This window comes from Hyperolius riggenbachi, chromosome 1, assembly GCF_040937935.1.
Source record: "Hyperolius riggenbachi isolate aHypRig1 chromosome 1, aHypRig1.pri, whole genome shotgun sequence".
In the NCBI taxonomy this organism is placed as follows: domain Eukaryota; kingdom Metazoa; phylum Chordata; class Amphibia; order Anura; family Hyperoliidae; genus Hyperolius; species Hyperolius riggenbachi.
The window spans coordinates 224,784,241-224,796,865 of record NC_090646.1 but is presented as its reverse complement, the minus strand read 5'-3'; the positions used below and the strand labels follow the sequence as shown (position 1 = coordinate 224,796,865).

At 42.6% G+C, this 12,625-nt stretch overlaps 1 protein-coding gene across 2 annotated transcripts in view; it reads right to left on the bottom strand.

Moving 5' to 3' along the window:
- EGF (epidermal growth factor) overlaps window positions 1-12,625 on the bottom strand; it is a 186,233-nt gene that overhangs the window by 93,405 nt on the left and 80,203 nt on the right. For both annotated transcript variants that reach the window (XM_068281466.1, XM_068281477.1), the window contains 5 exons: window positions 11,614-11,739; window positions 11,392-11,528; window positions 5,955-6,103; window positions 2,796-2,900; window positions 1,444-1,664 (listed from right to left, as the gene is read on the bottom strand). In XM_068281466.1, the coding sequence (XP_068137567.1) occupies window positions 1,444-1,664; window positions 2,796-2,900; window positions 5,955-6,103; window positions 11,392-11,528; window positions 11,614-11,739 (738 nt within the window). The remainder of the gene's footprint in view (window positions 1-1,443; window positions 1,665-2,795; window positions 2,901-5,954; window positions 6,104-11,391; window positions 11,529-11,613; window positions 11,740-12,625) is intronic.

The following is a 12,625-nucleotide window of genomic DNA, read 5'->3' as shown; positions in this document are numbered from 1 at the left end:
AAATATCTGATTTAGCTGCGTGCATGAAACAAAGGCGCCAGGGAAATTTGGGCACCCAATTTCGAAGAGAGAATATTGGTATATTTACCGATTTTCTAAATTTTTAAGTTGTCAATTATACCAATATTTACAACCACACCTAACCCTATTTTCACACAGAACCCCACTTCTACCTATGCTTAACCTTAACCACCTCCCTGCCAATGCCTAAACCTAAATCTCCCCTCACTCCCCTTGCCCAGAGGCATACCTACAGGTGTGCAGGCATGGCTCACGCCATAGGCGCCACAGGGCCATGGGTGCCATGCTTGCTCCTAAAGTAGGTATAACAAATCTGCAGCAGCAGCAGAAAAATTCACACTTACACTGAAAACACCATGGCCTCAATTTACGGAGCATTATCAAACGTTTATCAAACACTTTCTCAAACGTTTGATAATTTACCTCATGGGTAAAATCTCATTTTGGATTCACTAAGGTGTTATATATTTGTTGAACGTTTTATCGGTAAAACATTCAATAAATATATAACACCTTAGTGAATTTAAAATGAGATTTTACCCATGAGGTAAATTATCAAACGTTTGATAAAGTGTTTGATAAACGTTTGATAATGCTCCGTGAATTGAGGCCCATGTCATTGCGGCCTAAAGAATTAAGCCATTGTATATTCTCAGGATATTAATCCAGATTTTATCTGTTTAGCGCCTTAAAATGTATGTTCATTTTGTTTGGGAACATACATACAACTGCTTACATTCTAAGGAATGATATTGATTGTGAAATAACTTTACTGCACAATATTAATAATAATAATAATAATAATAATGTGATTATAGGTATTATTATTATTATTATTATTTATCTCTTGTTTTTCTGTGGCACTGTGTAAAGTGAGATACAAACATTTGATGTTAATACAGATATATATACAGTACAAGTATATACAAATACATGCATAAGTATGTACAAATACATAGACCTGTGAAAATACATGTTCAACCATGACAAGAAAGTATATTTTAAGGAGTATGTGGTAATTGTTTCTACTTTTTGTGTCTGTATTGTATGAGGATGGGATTGAAATTCTGCCAGGTCTTAATTACTATCTTTATTTCTGCAGGGAATATTTTTCCACACTATTGTCATGGATGGCATAATGAGTCTCTCTGAGGGCAACATGCAGCAGAACACATCAAAGGTATTCTATTACCTGGCTTCCCACATCATTTAATGTTTTTGGAGACCACATCATTGGGACAAGAATTCACACAGTCATAAAAATGTTTCAGTGGTTTGAACTCTTTTCCTCCCTACCGTATAAATACATTTACATTGCTATTAGATTCCTTTGGCATAACAAAATGGGATATAGGAAATCATTTACTGTACAGAAAATTGACAGATGCTTTACTAGGAAAAGACGTTACACCAAAACCTCACCTACATCATGGGATAGCGTTTGACGATTGGAGCCATCCAAATGTGAAGATTCAATGACAGATCTGTGGGCGTCACACCAGTACAGCTTGTCAGTGAGGATGTCCACGGTAATTCCACTTGGCCACACGAGGTTAGTGCTGACTATACTTCTCCTCTCCCTTCCTTCAAGGCTGGAACTTCCAATCTGAGGACTGGATCCCATCTCTGTCCAATACACTCTCCTTTAAAATGAACAAAAGATAATGGAACAGGGTCCCTCAAATATAATTGCAATGTTTTTTTTGTTTTTTTAATTTGCAGCTATCACAAGGATTTTAAACTGTGGTTCCCTCGCCACAATCATGCAGAACTCCATGTTTCTAGTATTAAAGAACCACTATAGCGAAAAAAAAAGTAAGCAATAAAAATCTGACAGGTTTTGAACTACTCCATGCCTAATGTTCTCGGTATTTCTTTTATTCTTAATTTAATTATTTTTCCAACATCTGGTGCAAAATTAGTCAATTTAGTCAATTGTCAATTATTCAATGGACCATCCTATCCTTTAAGAAATAAATGTCTTTCTTTGTGTAGTGCTTTATGTATCAGGATAGCAAAATGATCAAGGTGGACTTCAGGATGTGGACAGGGGGTTGTAAGGTATAATAGATGGGTGCTAGATATGAAAATGGGATTTTGAATATGGACTATGGAAGAAGATTTGGAAAAGAGCTATTAAGCATAGGAGGAGACTGCTGGATGCAATAGAGGGCTGCTGGCCTGGATTCTGAAGGAATCTAGCAGCTGTGGAGCAGTAAAAAAAACATGATTCTGGGTCTAAATTCGCCCACTGAATGGCATTACAAAGAAGGGGGCACCGAGACCCCAATATAGTGTAGTAAGTACTGGTATTCAAATGGTTAGTGTGGATTAAGCAAAGTAACACTCACAAACCAGGGTTACCTAATAGGCAAGCACTGTAAATGCAGCTGGGGAGATTATACCTGTCCCCACTCAGGATTAAGACGTTGCTTTCCGTAGATAAGAAGAAAGGGAGTAACACCCTTCCACCAAGGGGTGGACTCAAGTATTGTATACAGCAAATAGAGGCGCCAAAAGAATAAAAGTAGCTAAAATTGTTAAAAGTGCTGAGGAGGCAGCGGTGGACTGACATCCTTTAAGCACACACAAATACTGTCAATTTGAAAATCACAGAATTTTACTGACATACTCCAAAGGATGTGCAACGGGTTTCACAGGTATGACCCTGCTTCATCAGGCAAATAGTATGAGGCGTATATAATAATAGCAGGTCTAGGTAATACCAAACAGGTTATTTTCTCTTTAATTTAGGAACTGTTGCTAATCCTTACCCAGCCCGTGGATGTACACAAATTCCTCTCGGCTGATGCAGCTTTTCATGGATTATCGTTGCTTTATTTTCCCCATTCAAGTCACTTCTTTCAATGCGAGCTTTACTTTTTATTGGAAAAATAGATGGAAGTAAATTACATAAAAGAACATATTATGGTCAAGTTATTAATTTAAAGCCAGAAATAAATATATCAGTAGTATTGAAGGTGCTTTAAAGTAGTTTTTCGTACATAATGTTCCAGGAAAGAGGAAATAATAGTAGTGATGTATATAATGTACCTAAACTTTCCCATCCCCTAGGGCTATATTATAAAACACCAACAGCTACAGAGGTTTCATCAAAACAACATCTAATGCCTCTTTTCAGATGAGATTGCCTACGTGGTTGTAACGGACAGGGCACGCCATATTCAGAGAAAACCAGCAGCGCACACACTATATGCCGCTTTCCCTATACAGCTGCCCCCCCTTCTATGTGCAGACCCCTCTTTCACACACGGTAGCTCTTATAGGCCTGCACTATGTGAACTTTGCAGAAGAGTTACCATGGTGATGAGGCATGTCGTATTCAGGAAACATTTTACCTCAGGCAAACCTAAAGTTAACTCTTCTGTCTTTAAGTTAACTCTTCAATCCTTAAAATAACTCCAGAATTCTAAAGTTAAAGACAGGTTGTTAATTAACTGCGTGTGAAAATAACTACAAAGGAGGTAGCTTAACTACAGAGGAGGTAACAACTACAGAGGAGGTAACTTAAGGAATGAAGACACAAGGTAACGCTCTCACTGTGTGGAGGTAAGTTTTCTCTTGCCTTATTATCTCCAGCATGATCTTAGTGAATCAAGGCCAAAGTCTACTACATACTGCATATACATTTCAACAGCAGGGATTTAATTTGGGCCCTTTTCCCATCAGCCATGATGTAGTAGGGTGCCCAGCAGTCTTGCAGAAAGAAGGGAGGTAAAATATTAAAATAATACTGGTACTTGAATGATCTCATCACAATTGCCTCAATTCACTAAGCTTATCTCCTGTCTTTAATAACGTTTGTAGAGTTATCACCATGGCGATAAGGCATGTAGGATTCAGGAAACATTTTACCTCAGGCAAACCTAAAGTTAACTCTTCTGTCTTTAAGTTAAGGTGAGATCTCTAAAGTTAACTCTTCAATCCTTAAAATAACTCCAGAATTCTGAAAATAACTACAGAGGAGGTAGCTTAAAGAGAACCCGAGGTGTGTTTAAAGAATGTTATCTGCATACAGAGGCTGGGTCTGCCTATACAGCCCAGCCTCTGTTGCTATCCCAAACCCCCCTAAGGTCCTCCTGCACTCTGCAATTCCTCATAAATCACAGCGGTGCTGTGAGGTTGTGTTTACATCTGTAGTGTCAGTCTCGGCTGCTCCCCCACCTCCTGCATAGCTCTGGTCCCTGCCCGGTCCCTTCCCTCCAATCAGCGGGGAGGGAAGGGACGCAGGCGGGGACCGGAGTTCTTCAGGAGGCGGGGAGAGCAGCAGACTGACACTATAGAGATAAACACTGCCAGCTCTGACAAGCTGTGTGTCAGCAGCATGGCTGTGATTTATGAGGGATTGCAGAGTGCAGGGGGACCTTAGGGGGGTTTGGGATAGCAACAGAGGCTGGGCTGTATAGGCAGATCCAGCCTTTGTATGCAGATAATATTCTTCAAACCCACCTCGGGTTCTCTTTAACTACAGAGGAGGTGACTCTCTCCATAAGGAATGGAGAGATAAGATAACTCTCTTACTGTGTGGAGGTAAGTTTTCTCTTGCCTTATTATCTCCAGAATGATCTTAGTGAATTGAGGCCAATTTGATGGTGATTGCAGACCAATGAACTACAGCTTCTGCGGCATCAAAGTCCTCCGTGCTGTGGCTATACTTGACGTATGGTGTACATGTTGCCGTCTGGAAAGTTTGGCAGCTATTTGTTAAAGTTCTGTTTACTCTGCAAGGAAGATCTGACCATTTTTGGAAAGCTGAAAGTCACGGCTTTCTGTTGCACCGGGTCCAGAGTTGGTATGATGCTCAGTTCCCAAGTTATGGGGTTGTGAAGGAGGGGTGTCCCCTGAACTTGGCTGCAGAAAGTGCAATTACAGAAGTACGGGACGAACCCGACATGATGATTAGCAGCACACCCGGTAGGTCTTCTTCCTTCACAGCATAAATCTATCTGTGTCATCAAAATGTCAAGTGCTATGTCAAGTGCACTGGTTCTCTCATTACAGATGAAGGAGCAGCCCAGCTATGCACCCTCGTCTCCTCTCTGTCTTACTGGCATGGGCAGGAGACACAATTCCACGGTGCTCTCTGCAGCAAAGTGAAGGGGACACCCGTCCCTCAACCCCCCCTAAACTTGGGAATGGGGCATTGCATTGACTCAGGATCCAGTGCAAAGGAAAGCCGTGACTTTCAGCTTTCCAAAAATGGTGAAATCTGGCCAGGGTATCAAACAGAACTTTAACAAAACGCTGCCAAACCTTCCAGACAGAATAATATGTAATCAGTGGCATAACAATAGGCTGGAGAGGTGGCAGCATGAGGGGAAAGCCTTGGCCACAGTCGGCGGGGAGAGGGGAAGTTCCCCCCCTCTCCCTCACCTCGGGGCTCTTCCCTCTGCGCTCCCCTCCAGCTAGATATAGTGTGGGCAGCGGGCAGCGGCAGGCAGATACATACCTTCTTCCGTGCGATCCAACGCAGACTCCTCGCTCTAGCGGCTGACGTCACTTCTGGAAGTGACGTCACTTCCGGAAGTGACGTCAGCCGCTAGAGCGAGGAGTCTGCGTTGGATCACACGGAAGAAGGTATGTATCTGCCTGCCGCTGCCCGCTGCCCACACTATATCTAGCTGGAGGGGAGCGCAGAGGGGAGAGCCCCGAGGTGAGGGAGAGGGGGGAAACTGCCCCTCTCCCCACTGACTGTGGCCAAGGCTTTCCCCTCATGCTGCCACACCTCCAGCCCCCACGAAACGGCCACGAGCGAGCCCTGGGGGGGGGGGGGGCCCCGCTCTGAAATTCTGCAGGGGGGCCCGGTGGGGCCTAGTTACGCCCCTGTACGTAATTACCTTAGTTTCAGACGCAAACATGATGGGAGGACTTGCTCCAAAATGTTTTCCCTCATTTCTGTACAGGACACTTACCCTCTGTCAGTCCAGTAAAGCTTTCTGTTAATTGCATCAACAGCCAATCCCTCTAGAGCATCTACATCTTGTGAAATCACTAGTTTTCTCTCACTGCCATCCATCTTTGCACTTTCTATGCACTTCAGAGCTGTGTGTGCAAAGTAAATCTAAGAATAAAATTGCACAGACACATGAAACACATACATTCATATGACATATGTTTATCACCAACATAACCAAACATACTGTATGTATAAGTATGTGCAATAGGAAACACACTAATCTGTCAAAATCACTGCTGTGGCCAGAAAACACACGTGAATGATCATCATAAAAGAATGTGAGAATCAATAGGGGCACATTTTACTATCCCCTCCCTTGACCTGGGAAGGGCCCATTAAGTGGTCTTTACTTTACCAAAAAGATTGTGACACCCCACTGGAATTTAAAATGCCACAGCTTTATTAAAATAATACATCAGATTTTTACAACATAATCAAACAACACATTTCTTGAAGTTAGACATAGTACTTTATCAAAATAATACCTCGGATATCATACAGGTCCATGACAATGCCCCCAAATTCTTTAATCACAACAAACCACCATACCAGCCACCAGCTTCTGCTCAGTGGGGACACAGACTGCTTCCAAAAGCCACAACGTTAGTCCCGCCGCTGCCATAATCAATCCAGCTGGCATTGTCAGGGACCGGCCCTATTGCTGTCACAAAGTAATGTATATCGCGCTCACCAATGCTGCATATCCCAAGGGAGGGTGGGGGGTGCAATCGTTGATCCTCTTGAAAAAGTAACAGCTCACCCACTCCTATGCTTTTACTGAGACTTGGTAACCTATGCCCGCCTCCCCTTAAGACCTTTTACCTATGTGACCTATTGCTTTCTGACCCCCAGACCCCTTGTACCCCTCCCAGGTCCCCTAGCAATGTAAGTACTGTATATAATTCTACAAAAAAAATCAATCATCAGATTTCATTATACTTAATAATATGGTTTATTTGCTAGTTATAATAAACAATATTATACTTCATTATTGGAAAGATTTTTTTTAATAATCTTAAACAGTCGTGTAGTTATGTCAAAAGCAAGAAAAAAAAAAAAACCTGTTGCTATGGATGTTGCCAGCATGTAGCTTTAATACAACAACCATTAACCCCACATACAGAGACCCTCACTATGATCTGATATAACCCAGGTGAAGGTGGCACAGCTTGCCCATATGTACAATTCCAGATTTGCGTGATCTCTTGTAATTTCCCTAAGGGAGGTCTTCAGAGATCATGGGAGATGCCTTAGTAAGTCAGGCACTACTTTTGTAGCAATCAGTAATGTTTTACCCCAGCTCTCTAACTGTAAATAACACCTTATTTGCTACAGAGCATCTGTGTTTTTAAAGTTGATGTAAATAAGGAAATGGAAAGATCCTTATTCAATTCCCTTTTCTCCTAGGAGATCACTTTTCATTAACTGAAACAGTATCAAAAAATAGGTGAGAAAATACTGTCAAAATGATTGTGATTTCTTGCTTGCTGTGGCTAAAAGGCGTTTTATTTCACCAAGGAGTAAACTTGGGAGAAAAGGTGAATTGAATAATGTTCTTTATTGCCCTCGGGTTAAACATTTTCAGTGAAGAAAATGTAAAAAGACTGGTATAGGAAACATTCCGATACAGAACAGAGACAATAAAGGCCAGTGCTGGCATTGTGACTGGTGAATGAAAGAAAGTTGTCTGAAAAACCATGTTAGACAGCCTTCTTGTGGTGGATCTTGGGTACTACAATGAAATAAGTAACCTCTTCATTTGTGTATGTGTTAGACATGTAAAAATATTCTTTAGGGCGAACAAGCTTAAGGTTTTGCTTTGCTATGATATTGAATATTGTGTTCTGGCACACAGATTTTGTAGCTTATGTCTGTTTAGCTGCAATGAAAAACTGACAGTGAACAGATCCTATTTTATAAATAGGATCCATTCACACTTGTGAGTTTGCAACTGTTCTGTTGCGTCTGTTGCAGTAAACAGAACACATTGTTGTGCGGTCTGTGATTTTTCCCCCAGAGATCGGATGCATTTACCACATAGCCTATGATGAAACGCATCTGCACCAACCGGACCACAAACAGAACTTCGGAGCAAACACTACACGTTGCGCTCCCGGTGGACATTAGGGTCCAGCTCAAGTGGGAATCTAGACTAAAGTACCAAGATGATAAACCTCCCGTGAATTGTTTTCTTTGGAGGTTGTGTTATAGTCCAATGTCAATGTACTGCCAAGATACAGAAAGCTTGTCTTAAAGGAAACCTGAAGTATTTTTGAAATGAAAAAAAAAACAGATACTTACCTAAGGAGAGGGATGTCTATGAGTCCTATAGAGCCTTCCCGTTCCTGTCACAGTCCCCTCGCTACAGCTATGTCGCCTCCGCTCAAATCTCCTGCCGTGGGAGAATTTGGAAGTTATCAGCAACCTGAGTGCACCTGAAAACTGGTGGCTCAATACTGCACATGTTTGAGTGCGCAAGAGAGTGCACTCGCGCATGCGCACTATGGAGCTGCCCATTTTCGGGAGCACTCGGGCTCCCAAAGACTTCCAAAAGCCTTCCATGGTGGAACAGATCTGTCTCCCACCGATAGTCTCTGACCCATCGTTCGGAGACTGCTAATGGGGGAAACAGCGGTGGAACGAGGGGACTGGGAGAGGAACAAGAAGGCTCTATTGGACCAAGAGCCTTCCCTCTGTTTAGGTGAGTATCTATTTTTTATTTTAAAATGCTTCAGGTTCACTTTAAATATGTAACAAATGGGAATTTTTTATCTTTTTTTTTATTGCATTGTACACACTGGTAGCTCCTTTCCATTACAAACTATTGATGCCGAAAGGAACGCTAAACGTCTGTTAAAAATTCATTTTATTGCCAGTAAAGGTTTATGGTGAACTTTAACTACTGACATTATTAGCAATGCTTATAATTATAATTGCAAGCAAACCTAAGTTTAATGATAGTTCAAGAAATAAGCAGTAATTAGATAGCAATTACAAGATTACTAATTGGTATTTTATTGCATTTTAGTGATTCAGGCCAATACAGTATGTTGGAAGGAAATTACATGTCTTTTACATTCCCTGAAAATAATGGTGCATCTTATTGCCTACTCCCTGTCTGTGTTTTCATTTAAAGGGAACCTTAACCCTAACCCTGCAAAATAAAAAAAGTTTCACTTACCCGGGGCTTCCTCAAGCCCCCTGCAGCCATCCTGTGCCCTCGCAGCTCCGCGAGTCCCCGTTGTGCTTTAGTTTTGTTTTCTGCCCGGCCACGCGTATTCGTGTCCACCTTGCCGCCATCAAGCGTGTCCTGCACAGGCGTACTGCACCTGCGCTTGCCGCCGGCAAGGAGGACAAGAATACGCGTGGGCGGGGGCCAACTCTCAGTCGGCCGAAAGCAAAACTAATGCGCAGTGGGGACCAGAGGACACTTGAGGAGCTGCAAGGGCGCAGGATGGCTGCAGGGGGCTTGGGGAAGCCCTGGGTAAGTGAAACTTTTTTATTTTGGGCAACTTGATGTATGGGCACCTTTAAAATTCTCTCACACAGCAGCTGTCCTTGTAAAGCCAGTTTTGGTAGTCTGGAATGGATCATAACTGGACGTCAGGGCCGGTTTAAGCAACAATGGGGCCCCAGGGCAAAATAAACCTAGGGGGCCCCCCCAACATATACCATGGAACAAAAATCGGCATTAGGGGACCTTTTTTGCAGCTGGTATAGTCAGGGTGTGAAGTCCCAATCGGTCGGAGCTCCACATTCTGGCTATCCCAGCCTGCATGGGGACAAGGGGTTAAAAAGTTTCAGGAGGGGGGACCCCACATAATTTTATTTTTTTTTAAATTCCCAGACTCTAAACATAAAAAAAATTTGGGAAAATAGGAAAAAATGCCAGGGATCTTCATACAGCCATATTGCGGCTGCATAGCGATCCCTGGCCAAAGCGCTGCGGCTGTGTATATAGACCCCCTGGAAACCCCGTCAGGAAATGTATTGCGCTTTCGTTTGCTGCATGTAAAATGACACTACCGTTAGGTTAACTACTAAAAGTGACATTTACCGCATTTAAAAGTATACTTTTTTCCTTCTAAACTTTAAAATCGATTTTCTCAAAAACTATAAGGTCTTTTTGAAAAATAGTTTTTTCCTCTTATTCCTAATGATCTCCTTAACATATCCTGCACATTTAGGGTTTCTAGCATTTAAGGTGGATTTGCTATTAACTATTAAAGTGGGCAGGTTTTTAAATGTGTATTTTTTTCTTTGAAACTTTAAAATCGATTTTCTCAAAAACTATAAGGCCGATTTGAATTTTTTTTCCTCTTGTAGCCACTGGGGCCCCTACAAGCACTGGGGCCCTGGGGCAGCTGCCTCCTTTGCCTCTATGGTAGCGCCGGCCCTGCTGGACGTGGATGCCTTTAATGCACTGGTCTAATGGGACTGCTCTCAGACACTACTATGACAATATTCTGGTGTCAAGGCTGCATGCAGATCTGCTGAGTACTGCTAACTCCCCATGTTTGTCTGCACTTACTGACTCAGAAGCCTGCCCAGGACACATTTCTCCACCCCTGCTATGCCTCTCCTATGCTGGGTTTGCCCAACTACCGTAGAACCCAAAGGATGTAATTTCCTGGCTGAAAAAAGGACTATACAAAAGGTATTGGTGCTGACCAATACCAAAGTCAGGCAGAGATTGCATAACTACTGGGCAAGCAGCCTCTACAGTCAGTGGGGGGCCTGGCTTCTTCCCACCCTGACAACAGGGATTTGCGGGTCCTTAGTATAGTCCTTTTTGTGACCCACTTCAATGTATTAGCTGCAGATCATTATTTGACAGACGTCTGTAACTACATGCGCTATTGCTGCAGAAGCAGGTGTTCAGCTACAAATCTATCTGGCCTATGGCTTTATTATTTTTTAAGGAGTCAGGACATCTGAAGTGAGAAGCCTATGGAAGCTGCCATATTTATTTCCTTTTTACCAATACCAGTTGCCTGGCAGTCCTGTTGATCTTTCATGCATCAGTAGTGTCTGATTCACACACCTAAAACAAGTATGAAGCAAACACAGTCAAAGTCAAACTAGTGAAACATTTAATCTGTGTGCTTGCTCAGGGTCTACAGCCAAAACGTATTAGAGGCAGAGGATCAGCAGGAAAGCCAAGCAATGTCCACTGTTTGAAGGGAAGTAAATATGGCAGCCTCCAAATCAATCTCACTTCAGGTGTCCTTCAAGTTTTGCACTAGTCTAAAAAAGATTACGGTAAGTCAAGCATTGGAAAGCTGCACCAAAGATGTGTCCAAATGCGCAAACCCACTTTGTCAAGGAAACAGGCGATATGCAAGAAAACCAAGACTACATAAAAGAAATAAGGTCACTTCAGTATACATTACCCTGTTTTGTACAGGATCATAATCCAGTGCAAAGACTCTCCCTATCTGTATGTCAAGTAGCCGGTCATAATGTGTTCCATCAAAGTTCATTCTCCGTATATCTTGCACATTTGTGAATAGGAGGAATGGCCGCGGACCTGTACTTGAAGCATAAAAGGACGAAATGTGTTGAATAGTGAATTCAGAAAAAGGCAATGAAAAAATCTATAGCATTAAACTGACCTGCAGCAAGGCAACGTTTCTTATCCCACTGCAGAGTGTATCCGGGAAAACAGTCGCACTTCCAGCCCTCTACTCTAGACTTCTGGCATATTTGGCTACAGCCACCATTGTCAGGAGATGAGCAGCCTGGAAAACATCATAAACGTGGAGCTCATAATTCACTGTGTAACCTTGTGCATGTGTGTCACTGCAATGGACACTCACACCAAGGGTTAAATATGCAATTACTTTTTGTGTGAAGTGCTGCTGTAAAGGGAGCCTGCAGATGCCACCAGGGGGAGCCCATGAGCAGGAAACAAGCAAGAGAAGCTGGACATGTGCAGGGGGAAATGGCAGCTTAGTTTTGGGTGTTTAAGGCTAGTGAGGGGGAGGAGCCTAGGAAGCTGTTGGGACTGAGTTGATGATGCAGAAAGAAATGAGCTTGATGTGTGATGATATGGAGGAGAGGCACAAAAAGAGAGCAGCGATTTGTGAGTCAGACTAAGCAAGGCACAGCCACAGACAAGGGAGCACAGCCACAGATAAGAGAGCACAACTTACAACTAAATCAAGGAAGAAAAAGAGAGTTGCAGACATTACAGGAGAGGAGAGAGACCACTCACAACTACAGGCCAGTAAAGATCAGCAATACTGGAGAGATAAGCCAGAAGAGTCAGGAATAATAAAAAAAAAACAGGAAAGTAAAAATTACCTGTAATAGAGAGAGAGGTAACAGAAAACAGCAGAGACACGACAGTGACACAGATACAGCAGCACAGCAATGCATATAAGAGTGAGACAGAGAAACAAGTGGCAGGATTACAGAAAAAGAGTGAAGACTGCAGTGCAGTGTCTGGAGAGATTGTGTGACAGCAGCTGGCAGACAAGCTACAGAGGAAACAGTAGTGCAGAAACCTTAAAAAGACAGCGGTGAAAAGGTGGCAGAATGCAGAGTGCTGTGTGAGGAAAATTCTTGCAAGTCAATGCAATGCTAATAAACTGTATCACATATTTGTTTCTTGAACTAGGCCTG